The sequence below is a fragment of the Poecilia mexicana genome, unplaced genomic scaffold (genome assembly GCF_051168715.1).
Source record: "Poecilia mexicana isolate PSO_F unplaced genomic scaffold, ASM5116871v1 scaffold_23, whole genome shotgun sequence".
Classification (NCBI taxonomy): Eukaryota; Metazoa; Chordata; class Actinopteri; order Cyprinodontiformes; family Poeciliidae; genus Poecilia; species Poecilia mexicana.
This window is the reverse complement of record NW_028263392.1, coordinates 17,058,982-17,085,208: the sequence shown is the minus strand read 5'-3', so window position 1 is coordinate 17,085,208 and position 26,227 is coordinate 17,058,982. Positions and strand designations below refer to the sequence as shown.

Below are 26,227 nucleotides of genomic sequence, written 5' to 3'. Positions count from 1 at the left end.
CCCCTGTTTTACCAAACACATTTGAAAGGCAAATAAATTTAATGCCCAATCTGCCTGCTTTAAATATTTATTGGTCCCACTCGCTCTCCACTTTCCCCAGCCGGCTTTTCCATCTGATGACTTTCCGAAGGAGAGATTTAAATGAGGGACATAGAGCAGGATGCAGCTTCAGACTCCCAGAAACCTACGTCTGTATCTAAAGGGAAGACAAAGCGGTGGAGCCACCGGCTGAGTCTGAAATTTTTAGTGTTTTTCTTTCACCTTCATCTCGTCTCTGAATTGCCTCGAGGTGCAGACTTGTGCAATAATCCTGTTGCTGTTTCGGGTTCGCCACAACTGAAATCCGTCGAAGAAAATTAAAGACGAAGGTGAAAGCAAAGATATTTCCATTACGCTGAGTCTTCATATGAATACACCGCGCAGGGTTTTCATGTAAAGTGTAACATTGTGTGACCCAATAGGAGTGTGGTGGTGTAAACAGCTGTGTTCCTTTAACGCTCATCCTGTTTGTGTCTGAGGTCCCAGGTTTCAAAAAGCTTCACACAGTAAAGACCAAACTTTAGCCGTCCTGCAGCAGAGATGCTTTCAGGCGCAGTGGGAAACTGAAGGGCTTTAAATTTACAGGCAACTGAGCGATAAATAAAACATTTCTGTTGAAATTTTGACAAAATCCTTGTAAGAGGTTTTTAAATGATTTGTCTGATATTAAACTTAGTTTGATCTGAATGATTTGGACCAATTAAAAACAGAATCGACTTTTTGCCGAGATGACTGGTTTCCATCAGCTGTCGTTGGTTGGAATTGGATTTACTGTCGGAGAAGCTAACGGTTGTAGTCAGAGGGAGCCGGAGAGCCGTTGGCTGTTTGTTCGGACACCTAGAGTCCGATGCAGAGCGTAAGCGGCGAGTTGGTGGTTGGTCCACAACGATGAAACCACAGCAGCAAAGGATATTAAATGCACCGTGTAGAGAGCTGTACGCCATCAAACATTCATGTGTTATAGCCTGGAGGATATTATGCAACAGGCTGAAGGGCTTGGAGCTCGGACAAATGGTTTCTAGGAAGGCTGACCGGTCGGCAGCGAGCGTGTGTGTGTGTGTGTGTGTGTGTGTGTGTGTGTGTGTGTGTGTGTGTGTGTGTGTCCTCATCTGTAAATGCTGTCCGCCTCTTTACAAATCATTTAGGTCCATAAAAAAACAGCAGCGGCTCATTCATCACACACACACATTCCCACAGCGGTGTCATTACAGAGGCTCATTATCGAAATCAATTCAATTAAAGGCTGTAATTGGCGTAGTAAAACCCAAACGCTACGGCAAACAGAGCCGAAGGAAGGCAAACCTCCGCCACGTCACGCGCGTCCGCTCCTCTTTAACTACAGAAATATTAATAGTCTTCTTTAAATTAACTTCCCATCCTCGTGTTGGTGGCGCCGTTTGAGGGTATTGATTAGCAGGAGGAAGAGGACGGAGGAGACTGTAACTGGAGGCTAACTGTGTTCAACACTTAGCGGATCAGGGTGGAGGAGCCGCGTCAAAGCTAATACCAGATCCTTCAATCAGGCCCTCACAGTCATGTTGGGTTAATTGTTTACCGAGCTAAATGAAGTGGGGATAATTAAGAGTAACTGTGCTGCTGCGGAGAGGCCGATCGTTCAGAACGCCTCCATTCGGTTTGCTGAAAACGCTCTTCATCTGGGACTGGTTCTGGTCCAGCTCCTCCACCTTTACTGGCCTGCTGGAAAAACTCTGTGAGCATGTTCCTCTTCTAGTGCAGCTGCACTATCCCACTGTGAGTTTGGAAAGTTTTAGAAAGCTCCAGCCTCTGGGAAGCAGGCAAATGCGACCCTGCAAACGGGCCGATTCTGATGTTTTTACCCAGATCAGATCTGAGTCCATGTGTGGGATTAACCTGATGGCTTTCACAATGTCTGCAGTCTGAAAATCACCCCGCGTTTATCCAACGTTTACGCCATCGTCATAATTTTGCACCAGAATAGTCCAGCCGTGGTAAATCTGGACGTAAATAGCCAGTTTGCTGGTGGATTGTGGGTAATGGTTGTCATGGAGACGCGGTGACCCACCAGTCGCCTCTTCTTCGGCTCTTTAAAAGAGATTTAAACAGAAGATGAACTATTTAAATATGTTTCTGACTGCAGATGTGGGGAGTTTAGGTCAGGAGATGTTTTCTGGTCTTTCCTGTTTTGAGTAGTGAAACAAATCAGCTTCATTTTTCAGCTCCAACGAAGCAGGAAGTATTTTTACTCATTTTTTAACTTATCAATCAATTAGGATCAACAACATTTCACTTTTATGACATAAACAATTACCAAGAAAAACCTTTAATATGAAAGTGAAAATAATGACCATTAAATAAAAATATTTAATAAAAGGTTTCATGAATATTTAGTATTTCCACATGGATTTGTCTCAATCATCCTGCAGTTTTCCTCCATTCATCCTCATAAACTCTGTCCGGTTGGTGTAGATCAGCTGTGAATAGGTCTGGGCTTTGACTAGGCCAATCCAATCTCCACCTTGTTTTTTTTTTTTTTCAAATCATTTCTTTGTTGCTTTAGCTCACTGCTTCGGGTCGCCGCCCGGCTGGAAAATAAATAAATACTTTTTATTAGCGCCATAAGGAATTTTAAAAAAGTCGTTTTAATTGTATTCCCAGTTGAGAATAAATGAACTGAAATCAGATAAAATATTGCATAATTTCCAGTGAAGTCATCGAGCGTTAAACCAGTTTCTCTCTCTACGTTTAGGACTTTCTGTCATGTCTGACTCTGTATCGTAAGAAGCTGAAAGCATTCGGTTTAAAAGTGTCAGGAAGAGTAAAAAAGGGCTGAAGGTGTTGAGAGCAAGTGGAAGCAGCAGGATTTGTTTTAACTTCCAGATCCATAATCTCCAAAGCAAACTGCGCCGGCAGCCAGCAGGCCACTGGAACGCCGAGCAGACCTGAGTCGATCCAACAGGATTCGCTCTGACATCAACATCTGGGTCTCTTTGAAGCTTTGATCAGCTCACATGACAGGCGCACACTTTAATCCGAGCAGACACACGTTCGCCGGATATTTTTAATCTAATTTGCAATTCCTGTGAATCAGAAAGCGCTGATTCCTCCTCATGGAGCAGCAGCCGGATGAAGCTCATGTGTCCAGAGAGGAGCATGCAGAACAACAAGCAGAAAAGATGGATTACAAACGAGCGACACAAAACATCTCATCATTTCTGGGCTGAGAATCCGTCCACCGGTTCCTCCAACCTGTAAACTGACAGTTTATTTTCCGAGTTAAGCTAATAAAACATTCCTGTCATCTGCTGCTCTCCAAGTTGGAAAAATGTGTCTGAAAATCCAACATGGCCGCCGCCCCCCGTTACTTTAGATTAAGACTGCAGTGAATCAGCAGATCGGATGTGAAAAATTTAATTGAATTTGGATCTAATGGGTTTACCATCATTATTTACTCCTGTTTCATAAGCTGGAGGTGAAGAGATGAAGGGAATGGGGAAGGCGGTCCAGGTACCACCAGGACCGTTTCTGAATACAGGTCAGAATAAAACTGCTCTATTAAATAATTGTCAGAAAGTGAATATTTGAATAAGGAGCAAATCTTTGCAGATATTATTTCCAGTTCAGTGCTGAATCTCCTCCTGCTGGAGATGTTTCTGTTTGGCGAGGTGAACAGGTGCAGCGTGGTGGACGTGTTTGTCCTGAAGGAGACGTGATGAAGCAGTGAGAGTTTCTGAAGCGTCTTGAGCGGTGATGACTGTCTGGAGGTCATTCGTGTGGTTTTCCACGCCTTGCTGGGTGTTTTCCCCTTCCAGCTCCGGCTCCGTGTGCGAGCTCGGACGCTCTCCGCCATCGATGCCGAGCCCCGACTGCGAGGGCCATCTGTCTGACTTTGACCCAGCGGCGCTCCGTCACACCTCCACCGCAGATGGACGTGTGTGTGTGTGTGTGTGTGTGTGTGTGTGTGTGTGTGTGTGTATCCTCTGCGCTGGGTGGCGGTGTGTGTTGGAAGAAGTCTGCGTTCATATTCGGTTGCTGCCAGCGGCCGGCGCCGGGCGCACAGCTCCTTCAGCTCCTGGACCAAATGACCTTTGACCTTTCCAAGCACCGGCATCGGGCAGGAAGACGTCTGTGAGCATTAGCCCAGAAGCAACGGCTAACATTTAGGAAGTGAGGCGCTTCCAGAACTACTTAACGGAGACGTTCATCAGCCGGTCCAGCAGAAGCAGAACCAGGTTCGTCTGATGCTGAACTACTTCAGAAGAGCTGGAAACATTTTTCTGCCTCACAATTCAATTTTAGGTCCACCATTTGATTCAAAATCGATTTGATCAAAACAATTAATCAGAATAATTTCTGCTGAAAACAAGGATGACAAAAAAGCTGAAAGTGGTGAAATGTAGTAATTTTTATGAATAAACCAGAAACGTTTCCTGAAGAATCCCAGATTTCTCACCAGTGCAGATTTTGCTCTTTCAAAGGAAATGTTGAGTCCAAGCAGCACAAATCCAGATAAATGAAGCTATTTATAGCAGCCATTATTCTCAGCCATGTAGTTTTAACCAGTAACAACACGGCGGCTCAGCAGCTCATTATTACCAGTGTGAGCTGGGACCAGGCTGCACATTAATATGGAAATTAAATCCTAATCGATTTTTCCAAGGTATGCATTTAGCGTGTTTTCCTGCAGCGCTGGCCGCCGCGCATGCTGCAGCCTGCAAGGAGATGATTGAAAACAAACGGAGACACTTCAGCTGAAGAGCAGCACAGATGCATGACGAGCCGATAATCAGCTCCTTGAAGCTCACAGAAACTTTTAACTTCATTATAATCAAACTTCAGGAAATTACTGCACAGCTGCCGCCCCTTCGCTCCACACTTTCAAATAAATTATGTAAAATTATCTTGCCCTGGCTCTGAACATATTGGAGCCACTATAGATTAAAGAAAAATAGGAAGAGAACAATGTACATTTACTAAAAAAAAAGATTAATCTCAGAAATTTTTATTTTAAAAAATTTCTGAGATTAATCTCATTTTTTTGTTTGTCTTTTGTTTGTTTTTCCAAGCAAATTTTTGATTTAGCAAACTCAGAAATTTCTATGTTCTTTCTAGAAAATTTCTGATTAATCTGAGTTTTCTCTTGCAAACTATCAAAGTTTTAGACTAAATCTGTTTTGGATTAAATCTAAAATTGTGTTGAGTTTTTGGCAGAAACTTTTTTATTTTTATCAACAATGATTCTCTGCTATTCAAAGCTGCTGCATTTTTCTAGAAATTTAAAATTTTTTCAAGCAATTTTTCTGCTTTTCAAACTCGGAACATTTTTTGTTTTATCTAGAAATGTTCTGAGCTTTTTGGTGTAAATTTACTTTTTTTCTGTCCATCATCAGTGGCCTTACTCCGCCACTGTAGCTCTGGGGGTTTATAATCATTTCTATTAAGGATTTGTCAGGAAGCCGGTTTGGTTTGCAGTTTTTCGTGGCAGCTGCAGGTAAACAGGAAGTGGATTTCCCCCCCGCCGTACAGACTCGTCTGTATTTTTCCAGCAGAATGCCAGCGCAGCATCCGGTGCAGTTTGAGGCCCGGCGTTCGCCTGCGCGCAGCGAGAACTTTGGAGGTTCTGCCGCTTCCTGCTGAGCGCATAATGAATGGCAGGCTGCGGCTGCGGGCCTGCCAGGCAGGAAGAAACAGCACTGTGGAATTGTGGGATAGCGGAGGAGAGCCTTGCTTTGTTGGTCTCGGCGGGAGCTCACCGAGATCAAACATGTCGACGGCGGCGCCGCCCGCCGGGCATTCTGGGTAGACAGACCTGAGGAGGAGCCGCCTGAAAGCCAAGCGCCGTTCTCCTTGTTTGTACCTGAGCTGCAGGAGCGCGCCGCTTGCTTCGGTTCGCGTGGGCGGCGTGTGGCGCGCGGCGGCGCGGCGTTTTTCAGGAGTGAATGACGGCAGCGCCACGGAGCCTGTCATGCCTTTTGTTGTTCTGTTTTTTTGTTTTCTGCCTTCAGAGGACAGACTTTGAAATGGATTAACGAAAACTGACTGGATGCGACTTCCAGGTTCGCTTTGACATGACTCTCCTCCGTTTGATGTGGCATCAACCCTCAGCTAGCACACAAAGCCCCATCCACATCCCCGCATCTGTCCTTATGCTACTCATACTGCAGAGCGCGCCGCCTCAGGGGCCGCGCCGCGCAGCCGCTCTGTCTGTCCAGCTTTTACGACCCTTTGTCACTTTTTCTCTCTTTGATGCAGGAGCTCCATGTCTCTGCTGCTGATGTCTCATTTCTAGCATTCTGCAAAGTACGGAGCTCAGTGAGGGCCGAAAATCAAAAAACTCGAAGGCTAAGAAAATTATAAATAAATAAAGTGAAGTAGTTTTTGTAGGTCCAAAACTTAAGAAACATTTTTCACATTTGCATCAAATTTTTTTCTTTGATTTTTGTCACTTTGCTTCATAACACTTTCTGTGTTTATCTTTGTTTAATAAATTAAATAAAATCTGATTCGGCTGCATCGAAGTCTGGACAGACGTAGTTCTACTTATTATAAACGTCCAGGTTGTAAAATACCTCATGTACCTAATAGTTACCATTGCAAGAAAATACATCAACAAATTTATGTCATTCTTGAACTGCAGTTGGGGGCCATAAAAAACAGTCCGAAGGCCACAAGCGGCCCCCGGGCCACACTTTGGACCCCCTCCCTAAACCTGATAACTGGATATTTACTCTGTTATCATTTGTTTATATCTGGAGTTGTTTGCTTTGCAGATTCATTTAAATTCAGAAACAAAGGAAGGTTTCCAGTATAACCATCCTGGTGATGCTGCATCTCAGTCAGACAGAAGCCAAGGTTTTGATTAGGTCATTCGGAGGTGGACTACCTGGAGTTGTTTTGATCATTTTTCTGCTGCAGAATTAAAGTGAGCTTCACTATGTGATGGTCAGACATTCTCCTTTATGCTTACAGCAAGAATCCAGATCCACCCAGATCACCACTCTGCCACCACTGTGTTCTGCTGTAGCAGCCATGTTGTTCTTGTTCTGTGTGATCAGATTTTCCCAGAAGTCCAGAGGATCATTGTTTTCTGGTAAATGTGAGACGGGTCTTTGTGTTCTTATTGTTGAATCGTGACCTCTGACCTTTGCTTTCTCCTGGACCTCCTGCATGAATCGATGATGAGCTCTTGCAGTAACTCTGGTGGGTCGGCCTCCTGGGAAGGTTCATATTTATATTTAGTGCATCGCAGTTTTAGATACTTTGGCCTACTTCGTGTCGTCATACAGATCCTGTTAAGATAATTTCTTGTTTTATTTGTTGAAGTTTGGGCCTGGATGAAGCTCGTCTCTTCTTGATGGACTATAGGAATGTGTTTGTGTTTTATATAGCTTCAGGACTTGAACACATTCATTTTAAAGCATTTACTCTTTTCTTCATGCAGAAGTGTAAAGCTGGAACCTTTTGTATTTGCTTGTTTCTGGTACAGCTGTGAAACTGGCGCACATGCTACATCAGCTAACAGTGATGGAGGACGAAGCTGGTTTTCTCATCACACTGGAGGTTCATTTCTGATTGGATACTGGAAACAAATAATGCTGTGAACAAGATGTGCTAAACGGAGTTAGCCTATCAGCCAAACTAATTAAGCCTAAAATAGCATCTCAATGCTAACCATGTTGCTAATGCTAATGTTAGCGTTCAAATTTTTAAAGAAGCTCCATGAATGATCAGGACTTCCCGAATCGCTGATGGTTGAAGAACAGATTTAAAACTATATATATATATATATATATATATATATATATATATATATATATATATAAAATGTCTTTATTGTTGATGTGTATTTATTCAATAAGTTAGCAGTTAAACATGTTTTTGAATTGAAAATGTTGCTCATTTTTCTATTTTTCTATTTGATTAATCTGTGATTAATTAATTGCAGACGCTGTAATTAAGTAGATTTAAATGATCATGAAGTAATACCACTAATTCTAAATGTTGGATTGTTTTTATTGCTTCATGAAACTGCAGTCCATGTTTTTTTTAGTCAGTTCATTTAGGTTGTAGCTTATTTTCCTCAAAAGATGCAAACGTTATTTGTCTGATTATTAAAGTTTTATTTGAAACACATTAAAAGGTAAAAACAGGAGAAATCTGTAGGTGGGCAAATACTTTTCCATCTTTGGATTTCTTTGTTCTTTGGTTCATTTGTTTCAGTCTAAATTTTCAGCTGACTGCCCCCTTGAGGCGGTGCGTGGAACTGATCAGTGGATCTAGTGTGTGTGTGTGTTGTGTGTGAAATAGGCCAGTGAGAAGGGGAAAAAAAATGTCAGAGTGAGGATGATAAGGAAGAGAGCAAGACGAGGGAGAGTTGGGATAAAGGTGTGTGATAGAATTGGAAGATCAAAGCCCTCTGTCACACCGTGACTGAGCCCAGGGGCGTAATGGGTGAGACGGGGCACACACACACCGCCGCCGACACACACACCTGCACACACACTCCCTCACGGCTGGTATTTGACTCTGAGTGTGATTGATACCGGGCTAGATTTGGAGAATCACTGTCATTCGTCTCTCCGCAGATCAAACAGCCACATAATCTCCCATAAAGGAAAGAGAGATGGAGGGAATAAAAACGGGACATAAGAGGAGAGGGTTCAGCCGGGCGCGCGAGGTGACAAAGCCGTCTCATCGCTTAAAGTGTTTTCTTGTTTTTTCATAAAAGACGAGCCACGAGCTGAAAACACATCCATCATGCGGCTCTATTAAACTGCTCTTTGTGCGCGTCACAGAGATGAATGGGAGTGTGGAAGTGTACATTAGACAGTATTTACGCTGCTTACAGAAACGTCTTTATCCTCATCACATCCGGCAGAAACCGCTTCGTTTGAAAGCATATTCACGCTGCTGCTCCGCTTTACCGAACGCTTCACATCTGACTGCAACTGCAGCAGCGCAGGCTTTAGTTATGGGTGTCCAAAGTGTGGCGCATGGGCCATTTGTGGCCCTGGAAATTATTCTGGATGGGCCAAGAATAGTCTAAATTTGTTTTAGATGATGCAGATCTACTTTTAAAAACAATGTTGGGGTCAAATTTTCACATATTTTTGCATTTAATTTAATTTATTAGTAACAGGAAACAGAAACATTCAGACGTTTTTAATACAGTGCAGTCTTAACCACGTCCATTTTATAAAGCAGGAGTGAGTCACTTCCTGTTCTTGTTGCTAAAGACACAAAAAAAATACAGAAAAAAAAAAATATATTTAGCATCCATATACATAGCTACATATATATCAACAGTAATTTACTCATTTACACGTCTGCAGAAAAATGTCTAAATATTGTGTGCTTAGTTTATTTATTTAGCAGGTAAACAAAAAAACTAAGTGCTTTTGCTGTTGTAATTAAGAAGAAAAATACTGAACATTTTGTGGCTACCAGAGCACTTTCAACTTGATGAAAAATTTGAACACCGCTGATGTGGCTCACCACCCAGGGCATCATTCAACGAGGGCAGACAAAACTGAAAATAAGTTTGAGTCGCACCAGATAATCTGTCTTGCTTGTTCAGTCAGGAGAGACTTAGATGTTCCTACGATGCTGAGGGAGCGTTCACACCAGTCCTGTTCAGTCCGTTTAATCCAACTCCAGTCTGTTTGCATAGAAGGCCCGGTCTGGTTCGGTTGGTGAGGTGTGAATGCTAAGCTAACTCTGACCTCTGGTCTTCCAAATCTCCGTCTGGGTTCGGTTGAAGTGAACTCTGGTTCGGTTTGAATGTGAACGCCAAGCGGACCAGAGACCGCTCCAAAAGCAGGAAGTGGACTACAGAGCAGGGCATTCTGGGTAAATGTAATCAAAGCTAACGTGCTAGCCTAGCGCTAGCAGCAGAAATGTCTCCTGGTCTTTAGCCTAAAGAGAAATCCTCCAACCGCTAAAATCTGACGCCTCCATCTTGTTTCCATCTGGTGAAGAAGGAAGTTGCTCTCAGTGTCTTCAGAGGTTTTTGTGTCGTTTCCTTCAGTGGTTCTTGGTGCAGCGCCCCCACAGGCCAGGAGGGGAACAGGTTGGTTTGACTCAGAGCCACAGCAGCTGCAGGTGGAGCAGATGATGGAGTTCTGATCTGCAGTCTAACAGAGTGTACCAAATTTAAACATTTTGTTCTTGTTCAGGTGAACTCTGTGTTCCTGGGAATAAAATATAAACAATTAACGTTGTATGGATTATTAGTTAAATTGGAGAATTGCAGCACCAGCATATTGATGAACTCCGCTCTTTGTAATCACTGAATGAAGTGATTTTCACCTTTTTTGTTCACATTATTGTAACTCTGAGCTTCTGCCTGTTTCCTGATTTTTCTTTTCCTTTTTGCTTCGTCTTTTCGCCCTTCTTCATCTTCTCGTCCTTGACCGTCTTTTTCTTCTTCTGTTTGCTTTTTAGCGTCTCTCTGCTGCTTTCATGACTCCGTTTGATTCCACGCCTCCTGCCCTCCGGACTGAAGTGTTTATGAGAAACCAAAGCGTTTGCTTTCGTTGACATTTGCCTCTGAATGATATTCAGATTTAATTTGCACATGAGGGAGCTGAAGCATTTTGCAGCTCTGTATTTATGCATGTGTCAAGGTGATATTTAATGTTTTTCTTCTGTCTGCCCCTCTTTTGTTTCCACAGATGCATCACCCTATTCAGATGAAACCTGCAGACAGTGAGAAATCTAATGGTGAGTGGCCACAAGGACACACACACACACACACACACACACACACACACACACACACCAGGAGCTGTTTTTGAATTTGCCTGGTAATAGCTGCTTCACTTGACTTGCAGAGAAGACGGGAAGAGAAAAGATTGAAGCAGAGACGCTGAAAAGAGAGATAGAGGAGGAAATGCTGATGTTTCTGTGTCTATATCTTTTTCTCTTATACGTGTCATAAATTATTGAGGTGCTTTGGAGGGAGGTCAGCGCCAGTTGAATCGTTTTAGCCCGGTGATGAACTGGTGTCGCTCCCCGCGGCGGCTGCCTCTCGCCGGCGCTCGCTTCATCCTCACATCCAGACTCGACCCGTTTCTCTGTGCAGAACAAACCCACCTCCGTCACACCAGACAGCATCCGTTTCCAGGTTGTCCCTCACATTCTCAGCTGTGTACTTTGACTAGGCCATTCTAACCCATTGATCTGCTTTGGTTGTCCAACTGGACAATCTTCAAATATCAATCAAACGTAACACAGAGGTTGGTTTATTTTTGAATATCTGCTAAATAAAACTTCCAATCATAAGGTCTAAACTTTAGTTTTACATATTTAAGAGATAATTATAAACTTGTGAATAATCCCACAGACATAATCTTATATTTACTACATTTATAATCAGGTTTTTAAAAATAAAAACAATCAGTAAGACTGAGAAGAAAATAATTACCTTACAAAACTGTTTTATTTGAAAATGACTCATTTTCAAACATTTCATATCTGTTACCGACTCAATCATTATCAGAAACTTGTAACAATCAATAAAATCTAAACCTGTATTTATTAGTTCACCCATCAATAAGCTGTAGATTTAATTTTAATTACCATGGATGAAGAATAAATTCTTTAAATTTCTCCTGAAAACAAACAAAAACACCAATAATAATCTCATATATCCAGCAATAATCAGATGTTTATATGATAATTTGAACAGTTTTATGTTTGGACATTTTCTAACTTCAATATTCGAATTTTTCCAGTTCGTCTCAAAATACTGAAACATTTTTCCAGTAGTAAAATTTTAAACTGTGATTCCAACATAACTTGTAAATTGCTAATTAGTTTTGTGGTAATTGTTTATTTTTGATTTTGTAAAGAATTAGAGCTTTCTGTAGTTTCACTACATCAACTGGCTTTAATGATTAGACTTTCTAAAACGTTTTAAGGTTTTCTAATACCTTATGGATTATTCTTATTGCTTATTTTTAATCCCTGAGGTTAAATTTGGTAATTATTGCCCCAGATTGGTGAACAGAACGTGACCGACTTGACGTTGTTAATTAGGGCGATTTTAATGTCAAGGAGATGATGGATGTGATGTCTGGACAGAATGATCCCCGTTTTATCATTTACAGAAAAAACAATACTGTTAATCTGAGATTTATGTCATCAAACAGAGGCTTTGGTTTCTGATCTGGTGGATAAATCTGGACGTCGTCTGCATAGAAATGAACAAATCTGTGATGTCAGCGGGTCACTGTGTGAATTTGAGTGAAATAACTGCAGAAAATCTCAGAGAATTTCAGAAATTTTGAAGAAACTTTTTGAAGGTGAAACAACTTGGAAGGAAGACAAAAAGTTTTCTTGGCATAGATTTAATTAAAAACCTTCAACAGAGGGAGATAAAGACAAACCCACATTTCTGATTATTTCATTTCTACATGTTTGAAACGTTAAGACAAAAAAGCTACAAGTTATAAATTTAGCTGTTTTTTTTTTCTGAAAAGCCTGAAGGCGACTTTCTTATTTTTAGATTCTCTGAAAGAAGAAAATGTTTCATTTTCATGATTCAAAAGGTAAAAATAAGATTATTAATGACCAACTTCACAGGAAGAGACGGATGATTACTTTGATTGGAGAAACAGCAGACCTCAATTTGGACTTTTATGAACTTATTGGGCAAAAATAATATCATTGGCAGAGATCGGAAATTTTAGCAAATTACAGCTAATGTATCTGCATGGCTGAGCTGAGTGAGCTCCTGTAATTTTGATGAAATGACCCTTAAATCTGAGTAATTGAGCAGAACATAATAGTGAAGCTATAAAACCAGAACCGGAAATAAAGAGGGGCTTTTTAATCGCACAGCAGGATCTTCTGACTTCGAATCTTCTGCAAGGTGATGACTTTTCTGATAAATGACTGGAAAAATCAGCAGAAATCCAAATGAAACCATAAAAACAATGTATATTTTTAATGTTTTTATATTTTCCAGCAGATTTGAATCCAGTTTTTCCAAACTTGAGCTAAAAATATGAGCCATCCTGTGGTATTCAGTGCAAATTAAACTATAATATCATCAGCGGAAAAATCAAAATGATCCCAGGAGTCAACTCTGTTTAGGCCAAATGAAGCTGGTGGCTCTAAATTTCTGTTGTTGCTCCTTTAAATGTCCAATAAACCAACATAATCACCATTTTTATGTTTTAACTCCACATTAAAACTTATGTCCCTCTTATTAGTCTGAAACTTGAGCTCCAGGTTTGTTGATGTAAAGTTTTTTTTCTTCTGGTTTGGGACAGAAGGAGCCTGGTCCGATTTTAATGCAGGTTAATTTATCAACACAATACAACAAAGAAACATAAGTTTCTGTTTATTATTCAGAATCTGCAAACAGAAATGATTTAAAGAAACATTCAGCCAGAGACGCTCCTGTCGTCGCTCAGACTTTACAGAAAATCTGATTTTAATCCTTTAAAAGATTAAAAAAAGGAAAAATAATAATTAATTTCACAAGAACAGATGTATGATTACTTTGGTTGGATAAACAGTGGACCTCAAATTAGACTTTTATTAACTTTTTAGGCGAAAATGATAAATATCAGTGACAGATAGAAATTTTGGCAAATTACATCTAATTTATCTGCCTGGCTAAGTGGAGTAAATGTGCGTTTCTGTAATTTTGATGAAATGACCCTTAAAGCTGAGCAATTGAGCAGAACGTGATAATGAAAGCTATAAAACCAGAGCTGGAAATAAAGGGCTTCGACTTGATGCCGCTGCTTTTTGGCGGCACATCAGGAGCCCAAAGTTCTGCCGGCGCGACCCAAAAAAAAAGAAGAAAGAAATCCTTAGAAAAGCCATCATCCGCTCCACTGAAATATGGCGAATTGTGACTTTATAAGACATAACTGTCGGGGCGAGGAGGGAGGAACTCAATAAAAAGCTGTGGCTCGCAGCTGGAAGGGTGAAATATGGAGCCTGACGAGGGATACGTATCCATCCGTTTAACAGAAACGACCTTTAATAAACCCGCTGTTAGATCTGCTTTAGCGCTGACGAACGGCGGCGGCGAGTTTTATCAGTTCAGTCAGCGGGAGAGGGGAAAATGGGGAAACCGTAAGGAAAACGGAGGAAGACGGCTCAGGTTTTTCCTCCCCTGAAGGGTCCGCAGGCGGTTCTTGAAGCTTTCTCCCACAATGCAACGCTGACTCCGTCTCCATGAGTGCTTATCGCCTCGCCGCCTGCCGGCGCGCCTCGAACGCCAAGCAGAAACAGTCAATTGTAACGATATCTGCTCTCCTTCCCCTCTATCGACGCAGAGTAAATTAATTACATTGCTGTTAGACTTGTGCTAATCATCCTCTGGAGTGATGCGCACACACACCGACACGCCGCCCGCAGAGCAGCCACGGCTTCTTAAAGCGCCTCTTATCTCGACAGCGAATCCCGTCGGTTTGTTGATTCTTCTTTTTTTTCCTTAAACACACAAACGAGTCAAACAGCAAAATAAACAAGTGTGCTATTGATTTCCCAGAGAGCGAGCGCTTATCTGCCTGGCCTGGTGGAAGGAGCTGACAGTTTCCTCATTAAAAATGAATCGGATTAACCTTACGCTGGATGTGGAGTGAAGGCGTCGCCGCCGTCGGCCCGCAGCATGCCGCCGCCGCTGCTCCTTCCACCAGGTTGAGTCTCGGGGTTGAAGTGATAATCAGACATCGATCACAGCATGATGAAACACACAGTCTCTTTTTTCTTTCTTTCTGTCATTTCTTTTAACTTTTCTTCTGTTTCAACCTTTTTCTTTGTTCTGAGTTTTTTAATTATTTACCGTCAGCTTCAGATTCGGTTTAACTTCAACAGATTCCCCAGGAGCGGCTAATTAAAGCGCTTCGTTAACGGATCAGCAGCTCTGAAAGGAGAGGTTATCGGGCCGTTTCTGAACTTCCTGAGGTCGGTCGCTCTGCAGAGAGGAAACGAGTTCTCCTTCCCACAAACGTAACGATCTAAAGAAAAGGCTAAAAATGTTCCTGCTGTGTTCAGAGCCATCTGGACGTCAGCAGAGATGGAAATCTTTCAGTTTCTAACGATTCGATTTGATTTTTAGTTGGTTTTATTCCACACATTCCCATCAGATATCCTAATTTTAACCTGATTTTAAAAATAGTTTTCAAACCTAAACTGTTTCTGCTCTTAATCTCAGACAGGATTAAATCCCAAACAAGTTTAGGAACTCAGTTCAAGAGGGAGAACTGAAAATAGTTTCAGTTTGCATGTTGAATTTAAGTGGCCTAGTCAAAGTCCAGACATCAACTTGAAGAGGTGATGCTGTTGGACTTTCAGAGAGAAGAAACTTCAGGAAGAGTTGGACTCAAGCGGTTCTACAGAAACTGTTTCCATGACAGTTTAAGTATGTTTGTGTGTTTTTGCTTTGATAATTGAATTGGGTCGTTAACGGTACCGTGTGTAGAACTGGAACAGGGTGTACTTATTTAACCCCAGCACTGATCTGGACCTTTTAAAGAGAAATGATCCAGTAAATGTTTCTTCCCCTGCAGCTGTTGAAGACAGGAAGCTGTTCATCGGCATGGTGTCGAAGAAGTGCAACGAGAACGACATCCGGGTCATGTTCTCCGCGTTCGGCCAGATCGAGGAGTGCCGGATCCTCCGGGGGCCCGACGGGCTCAGCAGAGGTACCCACCACTCTGACTCACCTCCATCCTGCAGCTCCTCATGCTGATGAATCAGCTGACGGGCCTCCAGCTGCTGCCGCTCGCCAAGATGGCCGCCCGCCTCAGAGAAGGAAAACTGCTTCTGGGACAAACTAAAGTTAAATAAGAAACAATAGATTCATATCTGAGGTGATGATCTGGACCAGACTCTGAGCTTTAGACGCATAAATAATCCGCCCACGTCTTTATGAAACTTTTTCACGCTTGCAGGCTAAAGACTAAAAAAGGTCTGAGGGGATTTTTATCCTGAACATCATGATAACCACAAAGACGAGCAACCAGACTCATTTCCATTAAAGCATCTCTGAATAACGAAACTTTATTCCACCCATCTCTCCGTTTCCAGCGGTAACACGTTTTCCCAGAAGTTATCGCAATAAACGATAATATTGTTGTTTACAAACCATTTTCAAGTGATATGATAATAATTAAGTCTTAATAATGCATCTAAAAGATCAATAACTTAAAACTTTAAAGTTATTAATGCTGTAGAATCTTCAGCTAATCATGGTTTATCCAAAGTTTCCAAATGTTCAGAATTAAACTCCTGGTCATTAGATCTGCAGCCGAGTCGTGATAAGTTTTAGTCTCACCAACCGAATCAAACTGAAAAGCTTGGAGTGGTTTTATTTTGAAACGTGTTGAGCTGAACGTGTTTCATCATCTGGAGAACGTTGAGTTTGGTTCCCTCTCCAGTAAATTCAGACGTTATGAACTGAGGAGAACATTTCAGCTGGTTTCCAAACCGACTCACCTTTACTGGCTGAGGCCAGGAAGCCGAGCAGACTGTTCACTCACAGCCATCAAATACATTTGGTGACAGATCAACAGAAATGTTGACTTTTTTCTTGCAACAAATATCTGAAAAGTGTGGCTTGCTTATGCAGTAAATCCATTCTCATAATATCCTCTGAATAAAAATCCATGAATTTCATTTAGAAGCCCCATGATTCATCTAAAGCTCTTCTAACGTCCAGTTTTTATAGTTTAAACACTAATCATGCCTTAATACGCTTTAATAAACTCAGTGGAAACTGTTTTAGCGGGAGAAACTAATATTTACTTACTACTTATTTCTGCTGTTGGTGTTTCAACCAATCAGCACCAAGGAAACTGAATGCTGCCTCCGGATTGGCTGCTTTCCAAATGCCAGCCAATAGCAACTAGCTTCTCTCCCAGCTTCTCAATCTGCATTTTGTTTCTAATATTTTAGATATGCTTTATAAAAATAGACATTCTGAACCGTGATTATGTTGGAATCCACTGAAACCAGATTTATTTAGGAACGTTAAACTGATTTCTGCAAAAATCAGCTTATTTACGTTTCACTTATAAAAACTGTTTTTATCCTCCTCTGTTATCGCTGCTGCCTCCTACTGGTTAGACACAGTCATTGCAGTTTGTCAGAATTGCTCATTATTTTCTGCACATATTTCTAAAGCTGTGACACGGCGGCCATCTTGTCTCAGGTCTTTACCCTGCGGCGGCGGCTGGAGGTTCTTCTCCTCACTGTCAACACTTGCTGCTTCCTTTTCTGGCTGTATATCTCTTTTCCCCACCACTTTCTTTTTTTTCTCTCCTTGCTTTCTCGGCCTCGTCCCCCCCGCTCACCCCTCCCCCCCTTCTCCTCCCACTTTCTCACTACCATCCCCATCCTTCCCCTTCCAGTTTAGCCCCACTGGAAACCAGTAGGAAGCTCTTCACTTCCGTCTTGAGACACTTTAAATGTTGCTGTCCAAATCATCCTTCAGTTTCTGATTTGTTTCATGAACATGTCACATAACTTTGTTGTTTATTCAAGGAAAACTGATATTTTTAGTAAAAAATAAAAATCAGAAATGACATATTTTGGTCAAATGTAGTTTTACATTTGAAATGAAAGAAAAACACAAAATTCAGTTGAAGGAGTTTGTTTTTTCCAAAGTTGGCATCCAGACTGTTCAGATCCCAGAAAAACACCCGAGTTACTCTGTTCCTTTAATTGGACCAAAGTGGATCCCACCAAGCTGTCGGATCAGCCAGGATCTAAAATACAACAACAGGTTAAAAAAAGAGAATCTTGTCACCAAACTTGAATTTATTGTAGATTTTCTGTAATTCACAAATCTATAAGTAAACCTCCAGATGAAGAGAGAACCTTTTGGTTTGTTCCCAAACCTTTTCGGATCAAAGCTTGGAAAACTGCTGAGTCCAAGTTTCTACCATGTGGTTCCTGATTGGAGGGAAAGTTGGGGAGACGGTCCAAATTTACCACCAGCACACTCACACAAGTCCAACATCTGAGCCAACAAATGTGCTCTACTCTGCCCCCTAGAGGAGGATATGGGGTAGGAAGTGCTGTCTCTAATGTCTGCCATATTTTATAGAAATCAGAGAAGAAATTAGACAGATTCCTGGATGTGTTGGCAGCTGCAGGTCGCTAGCTGTAGCGGCTAATAGCTGCAGCTAGCATCTTGGTGCCAGAGGCCACAGCTGTCCTTCAGCAGGTGGACTGTTGTTGATCTTAGACGGTTGAAACTGGACCAGTTCTGTAAAGTAAACTGGTCAAAGATCCAAAACGAACCGTGTTGATTGGTGAATCTGCTCCTCTGAAGCCGGTGGATTACAGAAAAACCACAACAAATTCAATGTTTCTGGATTGTTAGTTCAGCCTTAAAGAATAATGGTTCAAATCTGGAACAAAGAGTTTGAAATTAGTGACTTTATTGAGTTTTTTCTTTCTGTATCACAACTTCCTGGAGTTAAACATAAACTGATGAAGTTTGTTTGTCTTCCGTTTAATTGGTGCCACATGTGAAGGAAGATGAGTGCAGTATGTGAGCTGAAACCATGAGAAACCTCATGTGATTGGTTGATGGCTTCTCTCACAGTCCCACAGCATCATACCTCCTCCACCAGATCTGGTTTGGTAGAAATGGTTTTCCATGGTCGCCCCAACATACTCTGCTGCTCAAACCCGAGATGCATCTTCCCGTCCTGTGGCTCCATTTAAAGGGAAACGACCCGTTTTATCAGCTCAGCTATGACGCCACCCCATCCCACCCTGACCTCTGACCCCTGACCTCAGCCATCCTCCCCTCTGTGGTTTCTGTGTGGTGAGATGGAAATCTCTTCCTGTTTCTCCTCTTCTCGTCCAATGAGCTGTCGCTGTTCCTGTATCTTCTTCTGTGCTCGTTAAACGTTGCGAATATTTTCTTTTATTTTTTCGTCTGAAGGTTGTTTGAGTCCAAACTAAACGGCTCCACCTTTAAATTCACCCCGGCTGTCCCAGATCCACTCCTCAGTCGATTTGTCCTCTTTTCGCTTCCTTCCCTCCCTTTCCTTGTTTCTGTCTTCCATCCCCTTTTCTGCTCCTCTCTTTTGTCCTCATGAATATTTCAAACCTGATGGCCAAATCCTGGTTTCTGTCGAGCCGATGTAAGCCACTTAGCGGCTGACACGAGTCAGAGACGGAGCGCTGGCGGCCCAACTTGGCCGGTCAATAAACACCTCTAATCAGGTTGGAAATAAATCGGTCTTTAAGGATTTCTGAGCTGGCAACTCTCAGCGGCCCGCGGTCCCACCTAGCAGAACTCGCTTTAAACCCACAGTATCAATCAGCCGCGCGCGCCGCTATTAATAAAATATGGATCACACCACCAGTGGATGGCTGGGCCTGGGGAGCTACCCTACTTTCATTAAAGGACTGCGCGGCGCTCCGCTGACGACAGAATGCGGCCCACGAGGTATTTTTAGCGATCCGGCTTCGTCCCCGTCTCTGCACTGTGGAGAAAACAAGACGCGCACCGAGCAGGCGGGAAGTTGCTTTTATTCAGAACCGGATTCAATATTCATGAACCCAGCGTCAGCAGGGGAGAAGTTCCCGTTGGAGAAAACCAGCTCAGATCGGCAGGATTTCAGAAAACAAGAGAAAAATCCAACCAAGCCAACAGAGAAACGTGAAAAATCGTCAGAGATGCAGAAATGTTTAAATTCAGACTCTGGGTGGATTTCCTGCTGAGTTTTAGGCTGAAAGTTGAGCAGCACATCATCCCCAGAGCACCATACTGCCACCACCATGTTTGACTGCTGCTATCGAATCAGTTTACCATGAAAATTTCCTCCATAATAAAGTGTTAACAGTTTCAAATGAAGAAAAACAACAAATTTAACAGCAAAGGTACACAAACAAATTATTTAGAATCTTAAATACAATATTTAACAGCATAGAACATTTCTAACATGAATAATGGAGGATTTGTGCAAAAATGAAAAACTGCAACTTTTAGACAGTTGGAGGCTGTGCCTTAGTTTCTCTGTGGCCTACTTCGTGTTGTCAGACGGGTCCTGTTAAAGTTATTTCTGTGGTTTTTTACTGATCATTTCACTGCGGTTGATTTTTATGGATTAAATCAGGTTTTATCTGACATATAAATGTAGGACAAAGAAGCAAAAACAGAATAAATCTGCATTTTTTCTTGTGCGTTTCTGAAAGTTGCAGCGTCTGACGAGTTTTTGACCAGCTTGAACCAGTTTGGACCAGTTTGGAGCCACATCTGCAGCAGTGATCTACTTCTGCAGCATTCTCCTGGAAAAGCAGCCGTTAAATGATGCTCGTCTAAAATAGGCAGGCCTCTGAATCATTTGATGGAGTGACCTGCTTTCAAACAACCTTTCAGCTCAGAAAAAGGACGCTGAGTGTTTAGTGGGTCAGAGCTGCAGAATCCAGCGACCTTCAGCGCCTCGCTTGCTGCTTCTGCTGCAGCCCGACGTTTAACGGCTGAAATGTGATCAGCTCTGACAGAGGAAGGGCAGGAAGTGGAGAGAAACATTTCAGGATGCGGTGAGAGATGAAATCCAGAGGGGAAAATATCAGTTTGTTTAACAAACACAGAGACAAAGGTCGACCGGTACTGACCTTCATTTCACAGACACAAAAACGTCTTTAAAGTCTTAAACCAAACGGTTCTGATCACTCCTTTGAATTATTTGTTTTCTTCTTCTGAGTTCTGACTAAATGTACAGGCCCGCCACACTTTTCAGATTTTTACAATTAAAACATGTTGAAAACCATGAAATGTTTTCCTCCAGTTTCAGTCAGGCACATAAAATCCCCCAAAATACTTTTACCGTTGTGTGTGTGTGTGTTTGCGTGCGTGCGTGCGTGCGTGTGTGTGTTGCCCTCAGGCCTGGCTGCGCTAACTCGGCTCGCTGACTGTGTTAGCATACGGTTAGCCTAGCGTGTTGCTGCAGCTCTTCTCACATCGTCTCCGTTCGTCGCTCCCTGACCGGCCGCGCTTCCCGCCTCACCTGCAGAAAACGCGCCGCCATGAAACCGGCTGTGCTGATTGGCTGAAACCGGCGCCGATCACGGAGGAAGATGGCCACGCCTCCTCTTCCTCCTCTCTTCTGATTTAAAACGACCCCCTGTGGTTTTACGGCCGGCGCCCCGCGGCTCCTTCGTCTTTCTTCCCGTCGAACAAAAGAGAAAATTTTAGGCGTCCAGTGAAATAAATTCAAAAGGTTTAATGCAGATTTTCAGAGAGACGCTGAGAATTCAGGTTTGACTAATTCAGAGGTGAGGAAGAGGACGGAGGTGAGGAAGGCCTGCAGCTCTGATGTTTCATGTGGGGGGGACAGGATGTGATGTCATGATGCTCGTTTTTCCAGCCACTGAAAACGATGTTGTCCACCTGTGACATGTTCTCTGTATCAATCTGTTTTTCTTTTTATAACGACGACGTGTCCAACCCTTTGTCTTGTTTTTGTTCTTTCTTGTCTTCCTCCTCCTCTTCCTCCCCCTCTCCTCCCTTCCACTGTCCTTCCATCCTTCCCTCCCTCCTCCCTCCTTGCAGGTTGTGCGTTTGTCACGTTTTCCACCAGAGCCATGGCACAGAATGCAATCAAAGCCATGCACCAGTCTCAGACCATGGAGGTACGCCACTCTTCTTCAGCTTCTGTTTCTTCTCAACAACCTGCAGCCACACGCAGCACGGCATCTCACAACACAGCAAAACGTTCAATAACTGCGTCTGAAATGCGACTCATGTAGAGACAGTTACCACGGCGTGTTACCGATATTTAGATAAAAGCAAGACGGAGGACATTTGTGTACAAAATGTCTGATTAGCCGTATTTTTCAGAATTCTCAAACTCAGTTTTTTCTTGAAAGTTCAGAAAAAATATAATTTTTAAACTTTTCAAACTCTGAATTTTTTTTTTGCACATTTTTTACTTTTAAAACCTGAGAATTTTCTAAGTTATTTTCTTGAAAGTTTCTGAGATTAAACTCAAAATTAAACATTTTTTCTAGCAAATTTTCAGAAAAAAATTATCAGTAGCAAATTTATCCGTTAGCAAAAGTCGCCTCCTCTGTTTTCTATTTCCTAGTTTTTTGTGCCAGAATCCCTGCAAACTGATGTTATTTATTCAGTTTATTGACATTGTTGTAAATAAGTCTGTCAATGTGTCGCAGAGAGAATCTGACATGAAATTTTGGTTTGAAATCGTAGTTTTAAAATAAAATGCTCACAAAAATTATTCAGGGAATTGACTTGTCTGCCCATTTCCTTTCATGCAGCAAACATGAGAAATATTTCAGTTTTTCTCATCGAATCGTTTATTGAACTAATTCTGAACTGACAGGTTTGATGAGTCATTCTTTAAGTGTTTTTCTTATTTATCTTTTTCTCTTTATTACTGAACATTATTCATGTTATTTAAAGCCTGAATGTGAAATTCATGCCGTTAATTATTTATTTCACTTTAAAAAATTAGCTGATTGTTGAAAAGTAATTAAAACTTGTTTATTAAACAAACTAGTTTCCTGCAGAATGAGAGTTAGAGTTTGATGATTCAAACTTAAAACAATAATTCTGCTTAAAAATGAATAAACCAATAATAAACACAGGAATGTCAGGAGAAGAAAAACTGAAGCAACGGTGATAAAAAAAAAAAAGCTCAGAGTGATTGTATTGACAGAAAGTTGAGTGGAAGGAAAAAGTGTGGTAGCAGAAAGGGCAATTACAGGCATAACCAAAACAAGTTTAATTTAACTTGTAAAATCAGTTTCTGTTCTTAATTATTTACATTTAATTCATTTTCTGAACACTCGGACTTTAAATCAGATGATCTTTTTAGTATTTTTCCTGCTGGATTCATTTTCAGGCTCCATCAGGATCAAACATCGCCTCCATATTTCTTATTTTTTTCTGGCCAGAGTTTCTCCCCCAGACTCGCGTCACGCTGCGACAACGAGCCGCCGCCATTGTTGTAGCCCTCATCAGGCGACCCCGGCGGGCCGTAATGGCGGCGCTCCTTTGTGCTGCGCGGCGCGTCGGGGTGCCGCCGCCGGGCTCGTCAGGTCGGTGACGGGGGCAGCGTGACGGGCGCTATCGGGAGAGAATTACACGTTACAAGACGGGTCTGCAGTGAGTCAGAGCGAAGGAACAAAAAGTGGTAATAACAGGCTGTGTTAAAGGAACAGGAGCGAGTGGCGCTCACCCTGAAGGCCCTCATTACAGCTGATCATGATAATCACGGCTGCTATTGAAGTGTTGTGACCCTGACACGGGGAAAACGCTCTCCGCCTGCGAGGAAAGGCGCCGTTCTCCCGTTTCGCTGTCACACCTCAGATATCAGCGAAGTGTTTGCAGCGGCGGCGCGTCCGTCTTCGTGACGCTGTCCTCCGACGGCGGCGTTAAGCCAGAATTATCCTCGCTCTGAGCAGTCGTCCGCAACAATTGGCCCGGTAAACACCGCCGCTTTTATCATGCACACGAGGGGAAGAGGGAAAAATAAAGCCTCAAACCATAACACGACAATATTGCAGTGGACAATAGCAAAATACCTTCATTTCCATTTGAAAACAAGCTGTCTGGCCTCAGGCGGAGCTAAATTGCCGCATCCGTTTGTTAATGTTCCCCAGTAATTACTTTGGGTCCGAATGAGGGAATGAGGTCTGGTAAATAGAGTTTGGTTATTGTCTTGGCGCTGCTGCAGCCTCGCAGCCCCGACATGGAGCCGCATCGTGATGTTTGCCGGCGAACACGTCCGCGCCGCGTGTCACGAGTCCTGCCGCCGTCGACGGCTCTGTCACGGCCGCATCCGTCCTCATTACCATGCGGCATTCAGGTTCGCCGCGGCGCACGTGCTAAATGTCAGGTGGTAATGAAAGCAGGTAATTCACTGAGGCACATCTAAAGGAACACCGACCCAGAAGAGTTTCTGTTGATCTGCATCGACGACTTCGGCTTTTAACGGTTTGTTGCATCTAAGTGTTTCACATCAAATCAAGCAGAGTCAGCAGAAAACTGAATCAGCTCTTATTAGCCGCATTTCCACTACAAATGTGCACAAAACTTTATCGATATTCACATTACATTGTTTACATTAGATAAGAAAATCACACGTGAATAAGAAATCATTGTCCTACTTCCTGTCGTCGTCTTCGTCATTTCCGTCAGTAGCAACATCTGGTTGTTGATCATGTGACTCGTGATGAAAAAAATAGTTTCCGTTTTAGTTCTGTGAAACACTCTCATTTTGAAATCCGTCTCATCCCAACGCAAAAACGTTTTACCAGAAAACTTGAGTTTTCTTTCATTTCCATTAAGCAAATTTATTTTACAAATTTTACGGCCAGTGGAAATGCAGCTAATGAAATGAGTTACATTCAGTAGTAATGCGTTCGTGGGAAGAAATCATTAAAACTTTTCCTGCCAGACAACATGAAGTAGGCGAAAACATCTCAAACATTTGGCTGACTTCCTGGAATTACTCCAAGAGAACGCTGGCCTCCATTTTTAGGCCGATTTTTGTTTCAATTTTTCCTCTTCTGACTATCTTAGCGATGCCCCAATTATCTGAATATTTGCTACATCGTGTTTAATCACCATGTTTGTTTCATCTGAATTCATGTTTGGTTGAGACACATTTTGCGAGATTTTCCGGTTTGAAATCTGCACCTGTTGTAGCTAAGAGTTTTATTCGCTGTGTGGTTTTATTTTATCTATGTGAACAAGACATAAATCTCTGCAAGCTTCACTGCAGAGGTCAGAGGTCATGACAATAAGAAACAGAAGCTGTTTCCCTTCATTTGTAATGCAAATTTTGTGCAAACTTTTAAAATGTCACAACAAAGAAAAGTGAATTAGCTGTGTTGGAGGTTAGATGTGATCTTTCTACCATGTTTCATATTTTCTGTAATTATTTCTATGATCACGACACATGAAGGCCACATGACCGCGCCCCACTTCCTTCCCACCTAAACGTAGAAATGTTCAAGTGCACTTAAAGAAGAGCTTAAGTGGAGCGTGAGAGGGAAGACGTTTAAACGGGACTGAGGGATGACAGCAGAGGGAGAATATGGGGTTAGATTAATCAGAGTACGGGAGGATTTCTAACCAATGGAGTCGGAGCCGAGGTAAAAAACACTGAAGGAGATTTACGTGTCACCAGCCAGCGCTGGTGGAAATTACTGCCAACTGACTGTATTTATTATCCGAGTTAAATTAGCAGCTGAGAGGAGCAAACGCACATCCAGACGAACTCTCCAATCATCCTCTGCCAGACTTCATGCTAACCCTTCACACGGCTGGACATTTATAAACTCAGGCTGTTATCTCAACACAGAGCCTGCAAAATGGAGAATTAACATGTTTGCAAAGACAAAAGAGTTGTTGCAAGTCTTTAAAGAAAAATGAAATTCACCCACAAGCAGCTAAAGTACATGATCTCTACGACAGAAACGTCTTACCAAGCATTTTCTGTCGAGTTTCTACAGTTCAAATAAATTAGTACACTTGAAATCAGACAAAACTAACGAGTAACTTTTCAATAAATATGAGATTGTTTTAATTTCTTAATATTAATTAATTAAGTTCTAGTTCTGTTAAATTATTTCACTGATTACAGGACATTTTACCGTGTTATTAGTGAAATAACTGAAAAGTTACTTGTGTGATGAGATATTTGCACTAGAATCTAGACTAAAAGTATTTGGTAAAGTTTTGTGACTTTGCAGCGTAAAAACACTGATAACCTCCTATTTTAGTGATTCAAACACCAAATATACCTTATTATGCGTTGATGTGGACAGTGGGAGCCGCTGCCACAGATGCTAACATCTCCCTTTTTTCCGCTCTTGGTGGCTCAGGGAATCGGCACAAAGGAAATAAACCAAAGGCTGATGATGCTTCTGTTCAGAAGTATTTGAAACCATGAATTATTTTCCTTCACTTGGCAGCTGTGTGCTGTTTGGTGTTAATCTGTCAGGTAAAAGAGAAGTAAAATGCAGTCGCCATGTTTGTATGTTGGGATCGGTGAGTTCATGTAAACGTCAGGCAGCAGCTGAGACGGTTTGACATTTAGAGGCCGTTTGAGTGGTAAATAAATGAGACGGAAAAAGTTCAGATATTTAATCTCTCGTGAATCGGACAGGAGATTAAACTTCACTGTAAACAGATCCTGACCCAAAACGGGACGTGAAAGACGGGATAATTACCTCCAGATCCACGTGGCGT

At 42.1% G+C, this 26,227-nt stretch overlaps 1 protein-coding gene across 3 annotated transcripts in view; it reads left to right on the top strand.

Moving 5' to 3' along the window:
• celf2 (cugbp, Elav-like family member 2) overlaps positions 1-26,227 on the top strand; it is a 211,579-nt gene that overhangs the window by 153,594 nt on the left and 31,758 nt on the right. For all 3 annotated transcript variants that reach the window (XM_015002472.2, XM_088003064.1, XM_088003065.1), the window contains exons 5-7: positions 10,692-10,740; positions 15,552-15,686; positions 21,560-21,639. In XM_015002472.2, coding sequence (XP_014857958.1) covers positions 10,692-10,740; positions 15,552-15,686; positions 21,560-21,639 — 264 coding nt within the window. The remainder of the gene's footprint in view (positions 1-10,691; positions 10,741-15,551; positions 15,687-21,559; positions 21,640-26,227) is intronic.